Genomic DNA, 19,506 nt, shown 5'->3' on the forward strand with positions numbered 1-19,506 from the left:
GAGTGATGATGAAATTTCTGATCTCAAGAATAATTTTTTTTTACCTGTGCAAATGTAATACTGATTAAAAATTTTACATTTTAAGTAGGGCTGTCGATTTAACGCATTAATTCAGTCCGATTAATTTTACAAAAAATCACACTTCCCCCGCACCATAATAAGGAAGAGTCCTGAGAAATGCAAGCTTGTAGTACCACCCGTTTACTCCAGAGGGCAGTAAGTGAAATTTCAGCTGTATGCAACGTAGCAATGCACAGTTTCTACAGTGAAGAAAACACTTCAGTATAGGCAGAACAACACATTCTTGCATTCAAAACAAATGCGAACTAAGGGATCTCAAGATATGTTTAAAGATTGAGTATTAAACTATATTTAACTTGACACAGTGACCTAAACATTTTATGTTTATGATGCAACGCACCCGAGACACTACAGCATGTCTGACGCTGGATTGCGTTGGTGCAAAATTTGGAAATTACCCATAAATATTTAATCACAAATAAAATCAAATAAATTTCCTTCAAACTTATAAATATGTACTAACCCACTAATTATTAAAATTAAAATTATAATTTTGTGGTCTGCAGGAGGAAACATTTTTTTATTTATTTTGGAGTTGTCCCTGCTTGACTTGATTTTGGTCTGATTTCTGCAAGATTGTTAGAGATCATATTATTCCCAGCTTTCAAAATGTTTTATTAGTTTTTTTTTAGCTATGACATGTCTCTTCAAAAGGAATTTTATTTGATTAATGTTCTGCTTTTGTTGGCAAAGTTTAGAATTCATAAATGTAAGTATGGTGGTTATAAACCATTAGTTTTAATTTTTAATTCAGAGGTTCAGCAATACCTAAGAACAATTTCCAATTTGAGTAACAAGAAAGCTGTAAAGTGAATTGAAATATGTAAATAATTTGATATTTTTATTAAACCGTTTATTTATTTTCCTTTTTTGTTGTTATTTGTTTTAATATACCTCTTGGATCTAGATGTAAAAGTTTTGTAAGCATTAATAAAACATTTTTAAAAAAAATGTCTGACGCAGGTGTAAATTGACGGGTCCTTAAATAAGCCCTCATAATAAATCTCCAACTGATTGACAAATTCACTTGTGAAATGGATTGTGAACGGTATGCCAATTATTGTCTTATGATCAATAATATGGTAGTAAACAATACATTGTATTCTAAAGCAGCTTTTTGTATTGTCTTATCAATGATTAAGAATGTAATGCATTTTAATTATCTGAATATGTTACATATATATATATATATATATATATATATATATATATATATATATATATATATATATATAATTTTTTAATATTTAAAGATAAATATATATAGTTATATAATGATATAAATATGTATAATCATTATATATTGAATTATTGTTATATGAGGGGCTTTCTCAGCAAATATTTGTATATGCGATTAATCATGATTAATTAATCGGGACACCATGTACATGTAATTCGATTAAAAATTGTAATCGATTGACAGCCCTAATTTTAAGTAATCTGCTGTTGGTCTCAAGAATTAGCACTAGTGAAAATGTAATTTTATAAATAATTTACATCATGCATGTGATTAAATGTAAAAATTCCGAAATCATTAAACTTATCTGTTGTTAATAGTTTTTTTTTTTGTGTTTTTGTTTATTGTGCTGTGTCCATATACACATTTAATCACCAAAACTGGCTCAATTACCAACAGACCTCCTCAATGACATCAAAATATTTTGAAGCTTTCAAAGAAAGTAGCCTACAGAACAATCAATCTTTTCCTGTCACAAAGTTGGAAGGCAATCATGGGCAAACATCTGATTTTTGAATAGAGTTCAAACGGAATGTAATCTAAAGAGTGTGCTGTGAATTTGTATTTACACTCTTTAGATTACTTTCCTGATGTATGAATTTGTACATCAGGAAAGTTTGTATAATACAAAATATGTTGTGAGGAAATAATATCACACTTATCAACATAATTGGCTGCTTAATTACACAAGATGGACAACAGTCAGCTGTTTTAGGGTTGTAGATACAGGTATATCAGCTTTTATCGTACGTTCCAGTTGGACTAGAGTTAACAATGATTTCCAGGAACTGGGGTGTGGTGATGGCGGGCGTGTACGTGTCTGTGGGAGAGAGCGGTAAGGCTCGTCACCTGGGTTATCATTATCTCTAACACCTGTTTCTTTTTTTTTTTTCATTGATAAACAGTATGGAAAACATATAATTCACAAAGGCAGACAATACCAGGGGAGCATAGGGCTAACAAAAAAATACAAATACAAAAGACAAAAATCACAAATCAGCACTGAAATCGACTCGGTTACTAACGTAACCTCGGTTCCCTGAGAGGAGGGAACGAGTATTGCGTAAGTAGCTTACGCTATGGGAAAACTCAGTTTCTCGAGAAATATTGAAGTCTTTATGTAAAACGCATTGCAGCTGCACAGCAGACAGCAATGAGCGAGGCAGCTCGGTCATTGGCTGTGCTGCGGCAACTTGCTCGAACCAATGACGGGGCGACTCTGAACGCGCGACCAATGCGCTCAGGGCTCTGAGCGACCCGCGCGCTCAGAGCCCGCCAAGATTGGCGTGGCTAAGGCTATATATTAGGCGCCCCGTCATGAGAGTTCTTTAGGTTCATTCGACTAAAGCGACTGACCAAGCACAAGCACGGCAGCTTACGCAATACTCGTTCCCTCCTCTCAGGGAACCGAGGTTACGTTAGTAACCGAGTCGTTCCCTCTCGAGAGGTCTCTCCTATTGCGTAAGTAGCTTACGCTATGGGAACACCATGCAAAACGCCGTGCGTGCTGACTTCGCTCTATAAAGCCAGAGGCAGATGCCTGAGCCTTAAAGCAAAGTGATTATTCAACGAGCCGGCCAACGGCGAGCTATATAATGGGATAATACAGAGCGCCTTTGCCCCAAGGTGGCCCATGGTGGGGTGCTCATTGTAAAAACACACGCACATATCTTATGTACTGATTTTTCTTTTTACTGATATGCATAAAAAACTCCCTAAGTCAGTCAGAGACAGACCTTATAAGGGAGGAGATAATGCTCAGCATATATGTACTCCAGTCCATACTACAGTCAGGCTGATAGAATGTTGGAATGCAGTGAGGGGACCTGTAGGTTATAAAACCTGATAAATGTCGAAGCGAGGCCCAGCCTGCCGCCGCACAAATATCCTCAATGGGTATCCCACTCGACCACGCCCACGAGGAGGCCATGCTCCTCGTAGAGTGAGCTCTGACGCCTAAGGGGCATTGAAGGCCCTTGGCTTCATAAGCCAGCGCTATAGCATCTACTATCCAGCGCAATATTCTTTGCTTTGAAACTGCGAGACCTTTAGTCGCGGCCACCAAAGCATACTGAATAATTGTTCCATCTGTCTGAGCGGGGCAGAACGTTCCAAGTATACTCTGAGCGCCCTGACCGGGCAAAGTAAATTAAGCGTCGCTTTAGGTCTGCTGAAGGCGATAGCGCTGCCAGAGATATCACCTGTACTCTGAAGGGTGTGGAGAGCACTTTAGGAATATACCCGTGCTTTGGCCTAAGGACAACTCTGCAGTCGTTAGGTCCAAATTCCAGGCAAGCAGCGCTTGATGACAGCGCGTGCAGGTACGCCCACTCTCTTGACTGAGGCGAGTGCCAGCAAGAGCGCAGTTTTGAGCGAGAGCTGTTTAAGGTGCACGGTTCGGAGAGGTTCGAGCGGGGCACTCTTGAGTGCATCCAGGACCGTGGCCAGGTCCCAGATCGGTACCGAGGGGCGAGGAGGGTTCATCCTCCTAGGGCCTCTTAGGAAAGCGAATGATTAGGTCGTTTTTCCCTAATGAGCGTCCTTTATCAGGATTGTGTGACGCCGCTATGGCAGCCACATAGACTTTGAGCGTGGAGGGTGTGCGGCCCGCCTCCAGCAGCTCTTGCAAAAAGGTGAGTACACTTGGTATCTCGCACGATTTGGGGTTCAAGCTCTTGGTATCACACCAGTCACTGAACACTTTCCACTTTTGGGCATATAAGCGCCTCGTAGAGGGCACTCGCGCCTCAGTGATTGTTCTCAACACTCCACTGGGGAGGTTCTCTGGAACCCGTTGAGGGGCCATGCATGAAGGGCCCACAGATCGGGGCGGGGATGAAGAATCATCCCGTTGGCCTGCCTGAGGAGGTCCAGCCTCAACGGAATCGGCCATGGGGCAGATTGCATCATCTGCATCAGTTCTGGAAAACACGTCTGGTTCTTCCAGGGTGGGGCTACCAGGAGCACTGCACATTTCACCTCCCTGATCCGACTGATGAACTGAGGTAGCATCGCGATCGGGGGAAAAGCATACAAGGGGCGGCTCGGCCAGACTTGGGTGAGCGTGTCCGTGCTCTTTGAGAAGAAAAGAGGGCAGTGCGCATTTTCCCTGGAGGCGAAGAGGTCGACCTCTGCTTCGCCCAAGGTTTGCCATAACCACTGGACCGTCAGGGGATGGAGAGACCATTCTCCTGGGAGAACCTTGTCTCTGGACAGCATGTCCGCTCCCTGGTTCAGGATGCCTGGCACATGCGCTGCTCTCAGCGAGCGCAGGTTGTGCTGTGACCATAAGATGAGCTCCCTGGCCATAGATTGCAGGGAGCTCGACCTGAGTCCACCCTGGCGATTTATATACAACACTACCGTCATGTTGTCCGTTCGGACCAGGACGTGTTCGTTTTTCAGGTATGGAAGCAGGGCTCTGAGAGCCAAGGCGACCGCTTTCATTTCCAGACAGTTTATATGTAGGCGCTTTTCCCGGTTTGACCAAAAACCGGAGACAGGCCTGCCCTCGTAAAGGGCCCCCCATCCTATTTTGGAGGCATCTGTCATGATCATTTTTCTCCACGTGTTTACGCCCAGACTCACGCCGGTTTGATACCAGTCGACGGCCTTCCAGGGCGTCAGGGCTTTTATACAACCGTGATTCGCTCTGATTAAAAAGTGGCCCGAGCGCCACGCGTGAGTGGGGACACGGCTCTTGAGCCAGCATTGGAGAGGACGCATGTGCAACAATCCTAGCTGGAGTACAGCTGATGCCGAGGCCATGAGACCGAGCATCCTTTGAAATCGTTTGGCGAGCGTCGGCGCCGCTCTGAATGATGTTGCAAAGCGCCGAATAGCGGCGGCGTTCTGATGAGAGGCGCCCGTCATCTGCACTGAGACTAGCACTATTCCCAGAAAAGAGATATTCTGGCTGGGGGATAGCACGCTCTTTGCAAAATTGATTCTCAGACCCAGACATTCTAGATGACTGATAATCCAAGATCTATGCGTCGTTAACTGACTCTCTGATTGTGCTAGGATTAGCCAATCGTCGAGGTAATTCAGTATTCGCACTCCCGCTGTCTCAGGGGAAAGTGCTGCGTCCATACATTTCATGAATGTGCGGGGGCCAATGATAGGCGAATGGTAGTACTGTGTACTGGTATGACTGTCCCTCAGCGAATCTCAGAAATGGCCTGTGATGAGGCTATCGAATGTGAAAGTAAGCGTCTTTCAAATCCACTGATAGAAACCAATCCCGGGGTGAACTTGCGCGAGGATATGTTTGGTCGTTAACATTCTGAGCGAGCGAATCATTAAAGCTTTGTTCAGATGTCTGAGATCTAGGATGGGGCGGAGGCCACCGTCCTTTTCGGGACGAAAGTAGCGGCTGTAAAAACCGCCTAGCTCATAGAGGGAGGAACAGTTTCTATAAGCTCTTCTCTATCAGTTTGAGCACCTCGGTGCGTAGAACATGTGAAACATCTTTCCTCACTTTAGTCTCGACCACCGCTGAAAAGCGGGGTGGTCTGTGGCGAATTGAAGCGAGTAACCGTGTCTTATTATGTTCAAAACCCATTTAGGCATGTCAGGGATTTTTCCCAGGCTTTTGCTCGCACAGATATGGGCTGAATGCTGGCTGGGGGTGTGTCGCAGTGGCGTATGGGCCCTGCCGGCGAATCGCCTTGTGCTAACACTGAGCTTACAGCTCTCAGAAGCGCTGGGCAGCTGAGCAGCTTTGTTGAGTGCCGAGTGCAGGGGTGCGTGTGAGATTACAGGCACGCGTGCTATCTCCATAATGCTTTCGCAGCATGAGCTGGAGAAATGTTTGAAACTGTATAGACAGTGTTTACGGGTGGGGATGCATACATTGTAATAGGCATGCGCGCCACTTTCATAAAGCTTCCCGTTCTTAGCGGGGAGTTTCTTAGCTCATGCGTCGCATCTGTGATGCTTCGCGGCATGAGCCAGAGAACTGTTTGAAACTGTATGGGCAGGCTTATGGGTGGGGGTGCATATACTGTAGTAGGCACGCAGCGCTACTTTCATAAAGCCTCCGGCTTCGTGGCGGGGGTTTCTGGCCATGCATACAGTGTTTGTGTGTAGGGGTGCATGCATGACAGCAGGCACGCGGCGTTACCTTTATAGTATTTCCGGCTTTTACTGGGGAAGTGTTTATAACTGTGGGAACAGTGCTTGTGTGTAGTGGTGCATACATGACAATAGGCACACGATCTACATTTATGGGGCGTCCAGCTGAGCTGGGGAAGTATTCGGCACTGTTTGGACAGTATTGATATGTGGGAATCGCACTTTAGTGTGGACACGTGACCCCTTAGTGACACAGGCAGAAAATGACTCTTTTTGTGATTTCTGCGTGTTGCCGTTAAAGCGGCGTTTGATTGCAGGTGGCGAGTTCTGTGACTGGCCCATTGACTGCTGTACAGACATTTCCAGCCGCTTGTAAGGGGACTGGGTAATGTTTTACAAGTTTTGGAGAGAGTGGTCCGGCTTCTGCGAGACACGCACTCTCTTCTTCCTATGGCTAGGAAGGCTTACGAGGCTCGGGTTCAGCACGATCTTGGGCGAGGTCCCGTTGCTCAGGCGGCTGCTTTCGGTTAGCGGACGCGAGCGGCGTCGGCGTCCGTTTCATGTCTGGGCTGGGAGGCGGAGGCGCCGCCCTGGCTCGCTGCTGCAGCTGAGGTGGTGTCTGGCAGCTCTGTGACAAGCTGGAGCGCATAGACAGGAAGTGACGCATAGCCTGCGAATTCTTCTGGGCTTCAGTGAAGCGTTCAGCGAACTCTTTTACCGCCGGTCCGAACAGGCGGCTTGGGGCGATAAGCGCGTCGAGGAATGGCGCCTTATCCGCGTCCTTCATTTCTGTTAGCGTCAGCCACAGATGGCGCTCAAGGACAGTCAGGTTAGCCATGGCCCGGTCGATGGATTGGGCGGTGGCCTTTGTGGCTCGCAGGGCTACATCAGTGGCACTGCGCAGGTCCTTGAAAGCCTCAGGTTCAGGTCCAGATTCATCCATGGTGCGGAGAAGTTTGGCCTGATAGACCTGCAGAACAGCCATGGAATGAAGCGCTGGCAGCTTGGCGGCGGCGGCATATCGCGACCGGCGAGAGCTGAGGTAGATCTGCAGGGCTCGAGGGATGAGAAGCTTTGGCTTTCCATCCAGCGGTGGAGGGTGGGCACAGATGGTTGGCCATAGCCTCCTCGAGGCGGGGTTCCCTCGTAGCCTCTTTCTCTGCGCCAGTCCACCGAGGAGAGCGAGGAAGAGAAAGAAGGCTTCAGGCGAGCAGAATGCGGGGCTTTCCACGACTTTGTGAGTTCGTCGTGAACTTTGGGGAAGAAAGGGGAGGGTCTCTGTCGAGGGGCCTGCCGGCGCCCTTGCAGGAACCACTCGTCCAGCCGGCTGCGGGCGGGTTCTTCCGGAGAAGACCAATCGTGCCCGTGGTCTTCCACGGCTTTGGACAGTATGCGGACGATTTCTGAGTCCATGCTGGTGCCCCTGCTCGTGTTCGCTAGTGTCGACGGCGCGGGGTCGAAGGCCGAGCCCGGCCAGTCGTCGGATGCAGCGTCAATGGAAAGGCTGTCATCCTTTTCACCGTCGTCCCCTGACACGCCGAACGAGACGAGACCCAGCGCTCCGGAGGGGTGCTGGTCTGCCTGTGTGAATAGAACTGGCGGCAGGGAGTCCTCGGGTGGTGGTGAAGCACGCGGAGACTGGCCCGGCGTGACGTCACTGAAGTCCGCGTGCTCTGGCGGCCTCCGTGAGCGGCGCTTTTTCTTACGCGGCTCGAACAGAGGGGATGGCAGCACGGTGGTAGCAGGCTCGTTCGTGGCGAAGGCGGCGCAGCTCGGTGAGGCCCAGGGAGTCACATTCGAGGCATCCGCCTCGAGTGAGAGCAGCTTCTGCGTGGTCAGGTCCCAGGCAGCGAGCGCAGATAATGTGACGGTCCCCGTCAGGAAGAGGGCCTCTGCACGAGGCGCAGGTCGAAGGCATTTTAAACAACACCTCAAATTTGCTCTTTACTAAGGACAAAAAAGCATCGCAGAGGCGAACACTTGAAAAGTTATTGCTTAGTAAAGGATATAAGGTGATGCGCGCCAGATGGCGTAGCAGAAGTCTTTGAAGGCGGCTGAAGGCGCCGGCGTCCTCGTAGCAGTCCTGCTGTAGGCTTGTCGACGGCGGGCGAAAAGACTCCAATAATCCAGAGGATCCAGCGAAGAGAAGGTCTTTGCAGAAGGAGATTAAATCTAAAGAACTCTCATGACAGGCGCCTAATAGCCTTAGCCATGCCAATGTTGGCGGGCTCTGAGCGCGCGGGCGTGACGCGCGCTCATTGGTCGCGCGTTCAGAGTCGCCCCGTCATTGGTTCGAGCAAGTTGCCGCAGCACAGCCAATGACCGAGCTGCCTCGCTCATTGCTGTCTGCTGCGCAGCTGCAGTGCGTTTTACATAAAGACTTCAATATTTCTCGAGAAACGGAGTTTTCCCATAGCGTAAGCTACTTACGCAATAGCAGAGACCTCTCGAGAGGGAACTAACACCTGTTTCTTGTTGTAGTGATGGCGCACGAAGCGTCATCGTGGCAGAGAGACTGTTCCTGTGTGCGTGCAATAACACGCAACAATTATTGACTCGTTTGTGTGCGATTACTTGGCCAAGAGTGCACTTTCAGTTTTGTAAACGACGCTGACAAGTAATAAAATACTCACGTTGACAGTTCGCTGGCTCCTTGTCCCGATTGCGAACCTGCTACATGGGGCAAACAGGATGTGATCCTCTCACCCCCCAAATGGATCGCAATTTCTCACTAACTTAAAGTGAGATACCAGTTGAACAGCTATTTTTAAGTTGCTAAGGATGAACACCAACAGAAAGAGTGACATACTTTCGAGTCATTTTAATAAACTGCAATTCGTAGTTCTTAAGACAAAACATATTTTATTACATCAGAATGCAAAAAGCTCTTTGTTTGAATTCCTCTGAGTGAAAAAATATTATTATGACAAATAGCATTTACAGCACAGGTTTGAAACAAATTGTTCAGTTAGTCTGGGACAGATTGAAGCAGGGCTCACTAAGTGGACACTAGTTTCCGCAATCCTATCCTATATTATCAGCTTAGAGATGAAAGACATGTACAACAACTTCAATATTCATGGTAGTTAACAAGAAATCTTGTTTATCAGAATTTCTTATATATATATATATATATATATATATATATATATATATATGTGTGTGTGTGTGTGTGTGTGTGTGTTAAATGTTGGGGAAAAATATTCTCTTTTAAATTTGCAATATAATTGTAAACCATTATCATTAGAAGCACACAAACCATTTTACAAACATGGGAAGTGCGCACATCACACAACAATTACAATTCCTGGACAGAAGTAATTATTCTATGCAAGATGATTTCCAGCTTCAGCAAGATGGAGGAGGGGAGGGAATAAACTGCATGACACAAAACCCTCGTCTTCTCTCCCCTGCTCAGGCCAGACCACACCGGTAACAGCTTATCGGAAGTCCTCTGCAGAGAACATGCCCTTGGCCCTTCGCAGGATGGAATCTTTGGACGCATCATATGGATGCTCTTTTGAAGGAATCTCCAGTACTGCTGGGATGGACTGTATATGGGCATCTATGGCATGACGGATCATTTCTGCAATGAATTGGTTGATGAGGATGATGCCAATGTCACTGCGAGTCAGGAAACTCCTGATAATGAAGAACAGATAAATTTTAATCTGTAAAATTAGGTTGTGGAATATAAATCATACAAAACACTTTCCTTAGTCAAACTGAACTGCATTTGCTGATGTTATGACTCCCTATAATAATAATAATAATAATAATTAGATAAAGTTTGTCAAGACAGTTTGAAGTTGGCTTGACAAAGCCTATCTTATAGTTTAAAGTAGTTTTAAAGTTTCAAGATTAATGGATGTATAACATTACAGTTAGCTAGCTATATGGTCAGACACGGTTTTCCTTAGATAGTCAGATAAACCATCGGATGGATGGATGGTCAGAAGTTTAGCCAAATACATTTAAACTCAGTTTTTCACAAATCCTGACATTTAATGCCATTTTACTTTAAGAATGTGAAATGTCATAATAATAGTAGAGACAATGATTTATTTCAGCTTTTATTTCTTTCATCACATTCCCAGTGGGTCAGAACTTTACATATACTTTGTTAGTATTTGGTAGCATTGCCTTTAAATTGTTTAACTTAGGTCAAATATTTTGGGTAGCCTTCCACAAGCTCCTCACAATAAGTTGCTGAAGTTTGGCCCATTCCTCCAGACAGAACTGGTGTAGCTGAGTAGCTATCGCATTGAGGTCAGGGCTTTGTGATGGTAACTTCAATACATTGACTTTGTTGTCCTGGAGCCATTTTGCCACAACTTTGGAGGTGTGATTGGAGTCATTGGCCATTTGGAAGACCCATTTGTGACCGAGCTTTAACTTCCTGGCTGATGTCTTGAGATGTTGCTTCAATATATCCACATAATTTTCCTTCCTCATGATGACATCTATTTTGTGAAGTGCACCAGTCTCTCCTGTAGCAAAGCACCCCCACAATATGATACTGCCACCCCCATGCTTCACGGTTGGTGTTCTTAGGCTTGCAAACTCTTTTCACTCTTTTTCCTCCAAACATAACGATGGTTATTATGGCCAAACAGTTCAAATTTTGTTTCATTAGACCAGAGGACATTTCTCCTAACAGTAAGATCTTTGTTCCAAAAGCACTAGTCTGGCTTTTATGGCAGTTTTAAAGCAGTTGGTTCTTCCTTACTGAGCGGCCTTTCAGGTTATGTTGGAGTGGTGGTGGCGTAGTGGCTAAAGCACAGGGCTGTTAATCAGAAGGTCACAGGTTCTAACCCCACGACCACCACCATTGTGTCCTTGAGCAAGACACTTAACTCCAGGTTGTTCTGGGGGACTGTCCCTGTAATAATTGCACTGTAAGTCGCTTTGGATAAAAACATTTAAATGTAAAATATAGGACTTGTTTTACTGTGGATATAGATACTTGTTTACCCAATTCCTCCAGCATCTTCACAATGTCCGCTGTTCTGGGATTAATTATCATTTTTCACACTAAACTATGTTAATCTCTAGAAGACAGTATATGTCTCCTTACGGAGCGGTATAATGACAGCATGGTCCCGTGGTGTTTATAATTGCGTAATATTGTTTGATGACAGATGAATGTAGTACCTTCAGGCAAGGATGAACCAAACGTGTGGAGGTCAACAATTTTTTTTTTCTGAGGTCTTGGCTGATTTCTTTTGATTTTCCCATGATGTCAAGCAAAGAGGCACCAAGTATAAAGGTAGGCCTTAAAATATATCCACAGATACACCTCCATTTCAGAGCACCTCCAAAAAATAGGCTAAAGCTAATTGTCTAAAGGCTTGACATCATTTCCTGATATTTTCCAAGCTGCACCACAGTTCACTAAGTGTATGTAAATTTCTGACCTACTGGAATTGTGATATAGTCAATTAAAAGTGAAACAATCTGTCTGTAAACAATTGTTGGAAAAATGATCCGAGGCGTGCACAAAGTAGATTAAGGACTTATGTGATGGTGCCTTATAGTGCCAGAGAGAAGAGCATCATATAAAATACACATATAGACGCATATGAATCAAAGTAATGTCTTATAATTTGATTTACATATCTATAAAACAAAACTTAAATTTATTTACAATAAAATATACCTTTGAATGAAACAGTGCAAAGGAGCCACACAAACCTTGTCCTTACTTACAAATATACGCTTAATGAAGGAACATTTTATTATTTATACACCATTTACATAATTGTTATGTGTATACTAAATTATAAGGCCATTTGCAATATTGTCTCTTACTTGAAAGTCTCCTCTATCTCTGTGATGCTCGTGTCCTTCTCCACAACCAAGAAATTGGGTTTTCGGTTTTTATTTAGTTCTCCGATCCCTCCGAGGAGGAATCCGGTACACGTATCTTCATCTCCTATAACGGCGATTAATTTCCCTCTTCCAGTCATAGCGAATTTACTTATATTTGCTCAAATAACATACAGAATGGATCAAACGTTTTTTCCCGTCCTCCAGGATCACATGCTTTAATCAGCTGACTCCTGCACTTCCGCTTTGACTAGCCTGTAAGTGCTCTGTTTTGGGATCGGTCCTGCTCGTGTACTTGACGCTCTTAGTCCTAGTGTTTATGGCAGGGAATCTGACCCCGAGTCAGATTGTGTGTTTTCATTATCGAGCGAAGCAAAAATACTGTGAGAATTTGGTAATTATTGGCCACATCGTTTTAATTTAGCGGGTACTTATTAAATATGGTTTAATTATGAATTGTAAAACAGAGCGTTATTAATGTATTTCTCAAATATGCTTGATAGCAATTTTTTATTATTATTGAAACCAAATGCATTTACAAACAGGCAAAAAAAAAAAAAAAGACGTTGAACTTTACCATAGAGTATAAGTGAAACAATATAATTTTTTATATATAATTAAATAACAAAAATAAAATAAAAACATAAATAAATAAAGTAATAGTATGAATAAATGGACGAGTTTACACAATGGGCAAAGGAGATCTACAGAGCAATCAAATCATTCAGTATATTCGCTAATGTAGCGACTTTTTAAACTTGAAAACAACATTTAAGGCGTCTCCGCCTGAAATGACGCCATACACACGCGACACTTGCTCATTGGTCACGTGAGACGGGAGGTGAAGGAAGACAACAGTGCAACTTCATCTGTACTGCCTAAAAATGGTATGTACATATTTTAGTTTAGATGTATTTGGCAATTCTAAACGTTTTTATTGACGTGATTTTTTGAATATTGTCAAGTGTTATGTGGAACCATTGGACAGTTGACCAGTCAGTGTTTTATATTTTCATTAACTTTTATGTTTCAGACCACAGCTCTCACCCAGGGTTTAGAAAGAATACCCGACCAGATTGGATATTTGGTTATTAGTGAAGATGGTGTACTTGCGGTGAGTTATTCAACATTTAAAAGGATTAATGTTCATCAAAAATTCTCTCATCATTTTCTCACCCTTATGGCTCCCCAGATGAGTATGGCTTACTTTATTTGGCAGAACACAAATTAAGATTTTTAGAAGAATATTTCAGCTATGTAGGTCCAGACAATGCAAGTGAATGGTGGCCAGAACTTTGAAACTCAAAAAAGCATAACTCTCCACTTGGTTAAATGCATATCTTCAGAAGCGACGTGATATGTGAGTGGAAAAACAGATCAATATTTAAGTCCTTTTTACTGTAAATCTCCACTTTTGCGTTCTTTAGTTTTTTTTTGTTTTGTTTTTTTTTTTTTTTTGGCAATTCGCATTCTTCGTGCATATTGACCCTTGCTGGTTGGGAGTGGTCCACGTTGGAGATTTGTAGTAAAAAAAAAAAGGACTTAAATATTGACCTGTTTCTCATCACTTATGAATGGCATTCATTTTTGACCCTGCCCTGGAATTATTTTTAAAAAAATTTAGTAAATTGTCTTCCCTCTTCTGACTGTCGTAATCCACCACACTCTCTTTTTTAAAAAAAATTTTTTATCTGGAAATGTATTATATTTGCCGTGTCTCCCATTCACCGCTTTCAAAGTTTACCCTGCACTGGCTTACTTTCACGTTGCAAAACCCGGAAGTGTGAATGTTGTCCATTGCTGTTAATTTGGAAGTTCAGAGGTACTATTTTGTAAATTGTCTCTTCTAGTCTGCTGGAGAGCTGGAGAATGACGAGCACACAGCAGGAGTGATCATGCAGATGGTCCGAACAGCTTGTCGTTTCAGGTTGCATGGGACAGCCGAGCCCCCTTTCAAACGCATGTCAGGTGAGACGCATGCACACTGTTATTGTTAAGCTCGACCATCCACAAAATCACTTAAAAGTCTTGATATTATTGTCTGATTTTGTTCACAGTGATGTTTGAAGACTATGTTTATGCTGTGACCATCTCCGGACAGAAAGTTTTTGTAGTCAAAAGGCACAACAACCAACGGGAACCTGTTATTGTCTAGTATAGACTATAATATAGACTGGTTCTAAACACACACACACACACACACACACACACACACCTGCTCAAAATGGTGCCCTCACTGGAAATGTCCCATCCATTACAACCATCTGATGTTTAGCACAATCATCCTATTGCTTTTGCAAGAAGACTTCAATACACAGATTTGGGACTTTGGTGGTCTCAGGTGTATTTGACCTGAACAACAATAAGCTTGTGTTATATTTTTGTACAATTACAATGAATGAGATTGTGGTTACAGGCTATATGTGATGTCTTTTTATGTATGATTAAAGACAGTCAATAACTTCGTTTCCATCCAAGGGATTTTTTTTTTAGACAAAAATTGCAGCAAATCAAAAGTTACTGATATATCTTATGGAATGCTAATTATCTTAAAATTTTTACAAGTGTTGACATAATATTTTTCCGTTGAACTCTAGTGCATAAACTCTGTCGATGCTTCAAATGTCGTGAAAAATTGGTTTGGAAACACTTTTTGTTGAGAAATTTGGCATCAATGCAAATATGTATTGTTAGCCTGCGTTAATCATGAATCTGTTTGTTGTTCGTGAAGCATTACTCACACTGTTATTGATTGGTCTTAACGACATACCTGCACAGATCTGATGCTGCAAACAAATCTGCATCATGACACTTCCAGGAGTGCCAACACAAATATCTCATATCATGCACCTGTCATTGACAAGTGCATGGAGAATAAATCAAAGGCCACTGTTTGCAATTAATTTTAAATTAAAAAAATTATATTCAACACCATTCAAAATAATAGACTGTAGTCATGGATTTAGCCCACAATAAAAAAAATCTATAATTTCTGTGCATAAAGATGTTTTAAATTAAAAATAAATACAAACACTAACATATAGGCTGATTTTATAAAATTGTTTATAAATGCAGGCTAAATTCCCTGTATTAAATCAAATAAATTACAAAACTAATAAATCATTACATTAAAAAATTACCAAACAGAAAATTAATATTGTTTGGCCTATATACTTAAGTACTTAAATTATCCTTAACTTGTAGATTAAAAAAGTCAGCTGAATGACATTATCAGAATGTTCTATGATGACAATCAAGTTCAGTTGGTAGTTAAAAGTTGCTGGACAAATATGTGGGACAAAACGCAGTTGTGATGGCAATGCTTTAGATTAGATGATTGTTCAAAATAGCCTATTGAATATCAGGAATGTATCATATATGTAAACCCTGATATTACACCACATACATTTTTCTTTAATAGCTGTGCACACATTTTCCTTATACTAAGACCAAAAGTTTCCCCCACTACTTGGTGCAGGATGCCAGCTTGAACAGGGCCATGACGATTCGCAACTTTCGGGTTGGAACCGGTGGCAACCTGCGAACATCAGGACCAATATTACAGTCCTATCAGAAGGGCAACTGCTCCCTTTTGATTGCAATTCCTCATCTTCTGATTGCATTTATTTGTAAAATTAAAATTATTGTAAGCTGGCTAATTTCAATTAATTGTCTTAATACTCTCCTTTTTGTTTTTAGGAAATTAGTAACATCTGCTGTGGAATGGTACACAGTTAGTGATATACACATTTCTTTATGGAAACGGCTTAAAGGCAGATTTCTTTTGCGATAAACCAAAACTTATGTGACAGTGTTTTTTTTTTACCATGATTGTTGATAAAAGGACATTTCGAGGAAAACAGGCTGAAGACAGCAAATTTCGCAAACTTTTTTTTAATGCATTTTCACTTTGTTGGTAACAAAACAGTGCAAAAAGTGGATTGAAACTAGGTTAATGATTTAGGCCTATTTACTTTCTTTAGGGAGAATATTATAAACGTGAATTTACATTTTAACCCATTCAGTCCATTAACCTACAGCTTCCTTGCATAAATGAACAAGCATGTGTTGATGAATGGGCTGATCATAACTTAAAAAATTAGAATTGACGAGTCTTGTATACACGCATGGGTCATGAAAACCATCAACATTGGGAATATTACACTGGGTGTTTTTGATCATTATGTGTGATGTGTGTTTTCTAATTGTGTCATGAGAGTTTCATATTCTATAGTTTTCATGAGAGTGAGAGCTTGTAATTCTCAGAAGAAAATCAGGGGCTTCAAAGTTGTCTTACTTTGGATCTGTGTTAGTAGAAACTAAAATGCACTAAATGCTTTTTACTGTCTATTTTCAAATGTGTTTCATTAAATGACTAGAAAACACACTTTACAATAATTGCATTAACAATAATGTATTAAATAAAGCACTATGCATATTTTAGGGCGGGTTTCGGCTTGTGGAAGAGAATCATGAAATTGTGGTACAAACAATAAATGTTCAGTAAGTTTTGGAATGCTACAACCTTTTTTTGTCTTTTTACAATATTTACTAGAAATGTTATCTTCACTATGGCCATTGAGGCTTGTGTTTTACATATGCATAAAAACAAGTTTAGCTTTTTTTTAAAATACAAAAAAAGAATGAAAACAACATTTTTTTTTAGGGTTGTCTCTATTAACACTTAAAATAGATCTTTGTGTTTTGAGTATTTGAAGTGTTTTTTGTTTTTGTTTTAAGGGAGACTTGCAGGAAGAACTTTTTTGAATTGACAAAAGTGTTTTTGTCTGACAGCAGAGCTGTCATAAGATTGGATGTTCATTTAATACTTACCAAAATGTTTTGGTTTGATCTGCAACAGGAAACGGCTCATTTAAAGTGTAGGAAATTAAACAACATACTTATTACATCATAACAGGCCTTGAAAAGGCTGTAAGTCCTTCTCTTAAATAATGAAACTTATCTTCTTATATTGAATACTGGAATGACATGCTTCATGAGAGGTACTCTTTGAGTTCATTCCCAAGATCCTTATGCTTTAAACCCCAACACACTCATTCTTAACCCAAAATATACATATATCATAACATAGTCACCATAACAACAACCATATACTGTCATAATTGTTTTATATTTATCAAACGTGCAACCTATACAATAAAAGGCCATAATGACTAAAAGGTAGATTAAGGAAGTTTAAAAATATCTGGAATGGATCACAATGAAAATGAGGAAGGAAAATGCAGAAAAGTGCTTCAGAATCGAATAATATTGCAAAGTCCTTAACGTCAGGTTCAAACCAACAGGCGCAGAACGTTTTGAAAGGTTTTCAGTTTGACATCTCATTTTTCTCTGTTACTTCATAGTTCCTCAAATCCACTTCATTCTGGTCCTTCTCTGCATAGTCTCTCTCATACTCAGTGCTTGATAGTTCATTGGATAACCAGCCAAGACCCAGAGACCTGTTTCTTGAGTTGCACATGTGTGGCTTGAACAGGATATAATCTATATGCAATCTGGCTTAGAGTGTTTGCTTAACTTCACAATATTTGTAAAAGCAGTACTGCATCTTTATATACTACTTTAAAAACTTTAAAAAGCTCCAAAATGCACATAAAGTCAGACTAGGAGTAATTCATACGATCCAAGTGGTGCAATCCATGTCTTCAGAAGCGATATGATAGGTTTGGGTGCTAAACTGATCAATATTGAAATCCTTTTTTACCATGAACTTCCACTTTTACATTCTTCTTTTATTTTTGGCAATTCACATTCTTCATGCATATCACCACCTACTGGCAGGGAGCAGAATTGATTGACTTCAAAGTTATTGATTCTAAAATGGCAGCCCCTGGGCTTTTAAAACAGCATTTAAAAGGTTACTGATATGACTAGTGTCCCCATCTCATTTGATTAGTCATGATTTTATACATACAGTATGTATAAAAATTACAATTAATTTCTTTAGGAGTAATTGTTTTTTTAATGGTGAACAAATTTATGAGTGCACCTTTAAGTCTGTTTTGACTACAGTGATTCATTCATTGCTTGTTTATTCAGAGTGTAGCTATGCTGGCCGCAAACCCAAACAGTTAAACAGGCAGCTTGTATTTTGAACTAACCAGTTCCACTGAAACAAGTTTATTTTGTAAAACACATTTGAAGTGATTTAATATACTTAGGTTTACATCCAACTATATGATCTCACGAGAGTGTAAGGGACAAAACTCAGCCAGGATTCAGAGGTTGGTGGTCAGACCCATCTATTATTGTTGAGTTTACCTAAATTCATCCTTTATCACTCTAGTGATATTTCAGCAATGACAATATAATTACATAGCTGCACAAACAGAGAGACCATGGCCCTGCTGGCAGAAAGAGACCTCGAGCTGGAGAGGCTTCGGGCTGCTTCGTTGATCGGCTTCGGAAGGCATCAGAGGCATGGTGTAAATAATGGCACAGTGATGGAAGGAAGTGACGTGGAGGAGGGTGATCAAGCTCAAGAAGAATGTGACATTGTTGCTGAATTCTTGAAACTTGCTGGGCCCAACGAGCCAACTTTGTTGCTGTATGCTGAACAATTGGCGCATAAAGAGGTGGAGGGTTCTGCCTTACGCAAACAAAAGAATCATCTAGAGGAAGACTTGCGCCAGCTGCAAGGGAAGCTGTTCACTAATGGCGAGAAGCATGAAGAGGAGGTCGCTGAGCTTCGCTGCCAGCTGGACATGCGGATTCGGGACCAGGGAAGAGATGGGACAATTTTGAGTACCTCAAGAATGTCATTTTTAAGTTTTTCATGCTCCATGACACCAGAGGGCGCCAGCAGACGCTCACAGCTATTTTGACCATTTTGCAATTTAGTCCTCAAGAGAAACAAGCTGTGCTGAAGCAGCATGCCCAATGCTGGTGGACATCAGGGATGAGATCATGTTGAAGCAAACAAAAGTAGAGAAAAGAGAAAGACCCTACTCTGCTGAGAGAAATATTATTTTATTTTCTCGACCAACAGTTTTTTTTGTAGTGTGAGACCAAAAAATCATATACTTAACTATATATCAGCTATTGCATGACAGGATGCTTAAACATTTTCTGAAAGATTTGCCAATACTGACAGTATTGGATATTTTAGCACAATTATCACATTATCTAATACGTCTGTGTGTGTGTAGTTTACATAGACAAATATCAGATCTTGACACTGTGTGTTCAATCTGTATAATCATGGGAGAGTTGGGCATACCAAAATATTTTCATTTTGTAATAAAATAACTGGGGACGTTATC

At 41.6% G+C, this 19,506-nt stretch overlaps 2 protein-coding genes across 2 annotated transcripts; one reads left to right on the forward strand and one right to left on the reverse strand.

The window, feature by feature from the left end:
• Window positions 1-9,214: 9,214 nt before the first annotated feature.
• Window positions 9,215-12,444, reverse strand: LOC127638775 (V-type proton ATPase subunit F). Its single transcript, XM_052120498.1, has 2 exons — window positions 12,206-12,444; window positions 9,215-10,036 (listed from the first exon to the last, which is right to left on the reverse strand). Exons 1-2 carry the CDS (start codon window positions 12,361-12,363, stop codon window positions 9,835-9,837), a joined length of 360 nt encoding a protein of 119 aa, XP_051976458.1. The 5' UTR covers window positions 12,364-12,444; the 3' UTR covers window positions 9,215-9,834.
• Window positions 12,445-13,036: 592 nt separating this feature from the next.
• Window positions 13,037-16,731, forward strand: LOC127638776 (ragulator complex protein LAMTOR4). The gene is made up of 4 exons (XM_052120499.1): window positions 13,037-13,110; window positions 13,257-13,337; window positions 14,074-14,191; window positions 14,281-16,731. Exons 1-4 carry the CDS (start codon window positions 13,108-13,110, stop codon window positions 14,376-14,378), a joined length of 300 nt encoding a protein of 99 aa, XP_051976459.1. The 5' UTR covers window positions 13,037-13,107; the 3' UTR covers window positions 14,379-16,731.
• Window positions 16,732-19,506: the final 2,775 nt, after the last annotated feature.

The sequence above is a fragment of the Xyrauchen texanus genome, chromosome 47 (genome assembly GCF_025860055.1).
Source record: "Xyrauchen texanus isolate HMW12.3.18 chromosome 47, RBS_HiC_50CHRs, whole genome shotgun sequence".
Lineage (NCBI taxonomy): Eukaryota > Metazoa > Chordata > Actinopteri > Cypriniformes > Catostomidae > Xyrauchen > Xyrauchen texanus.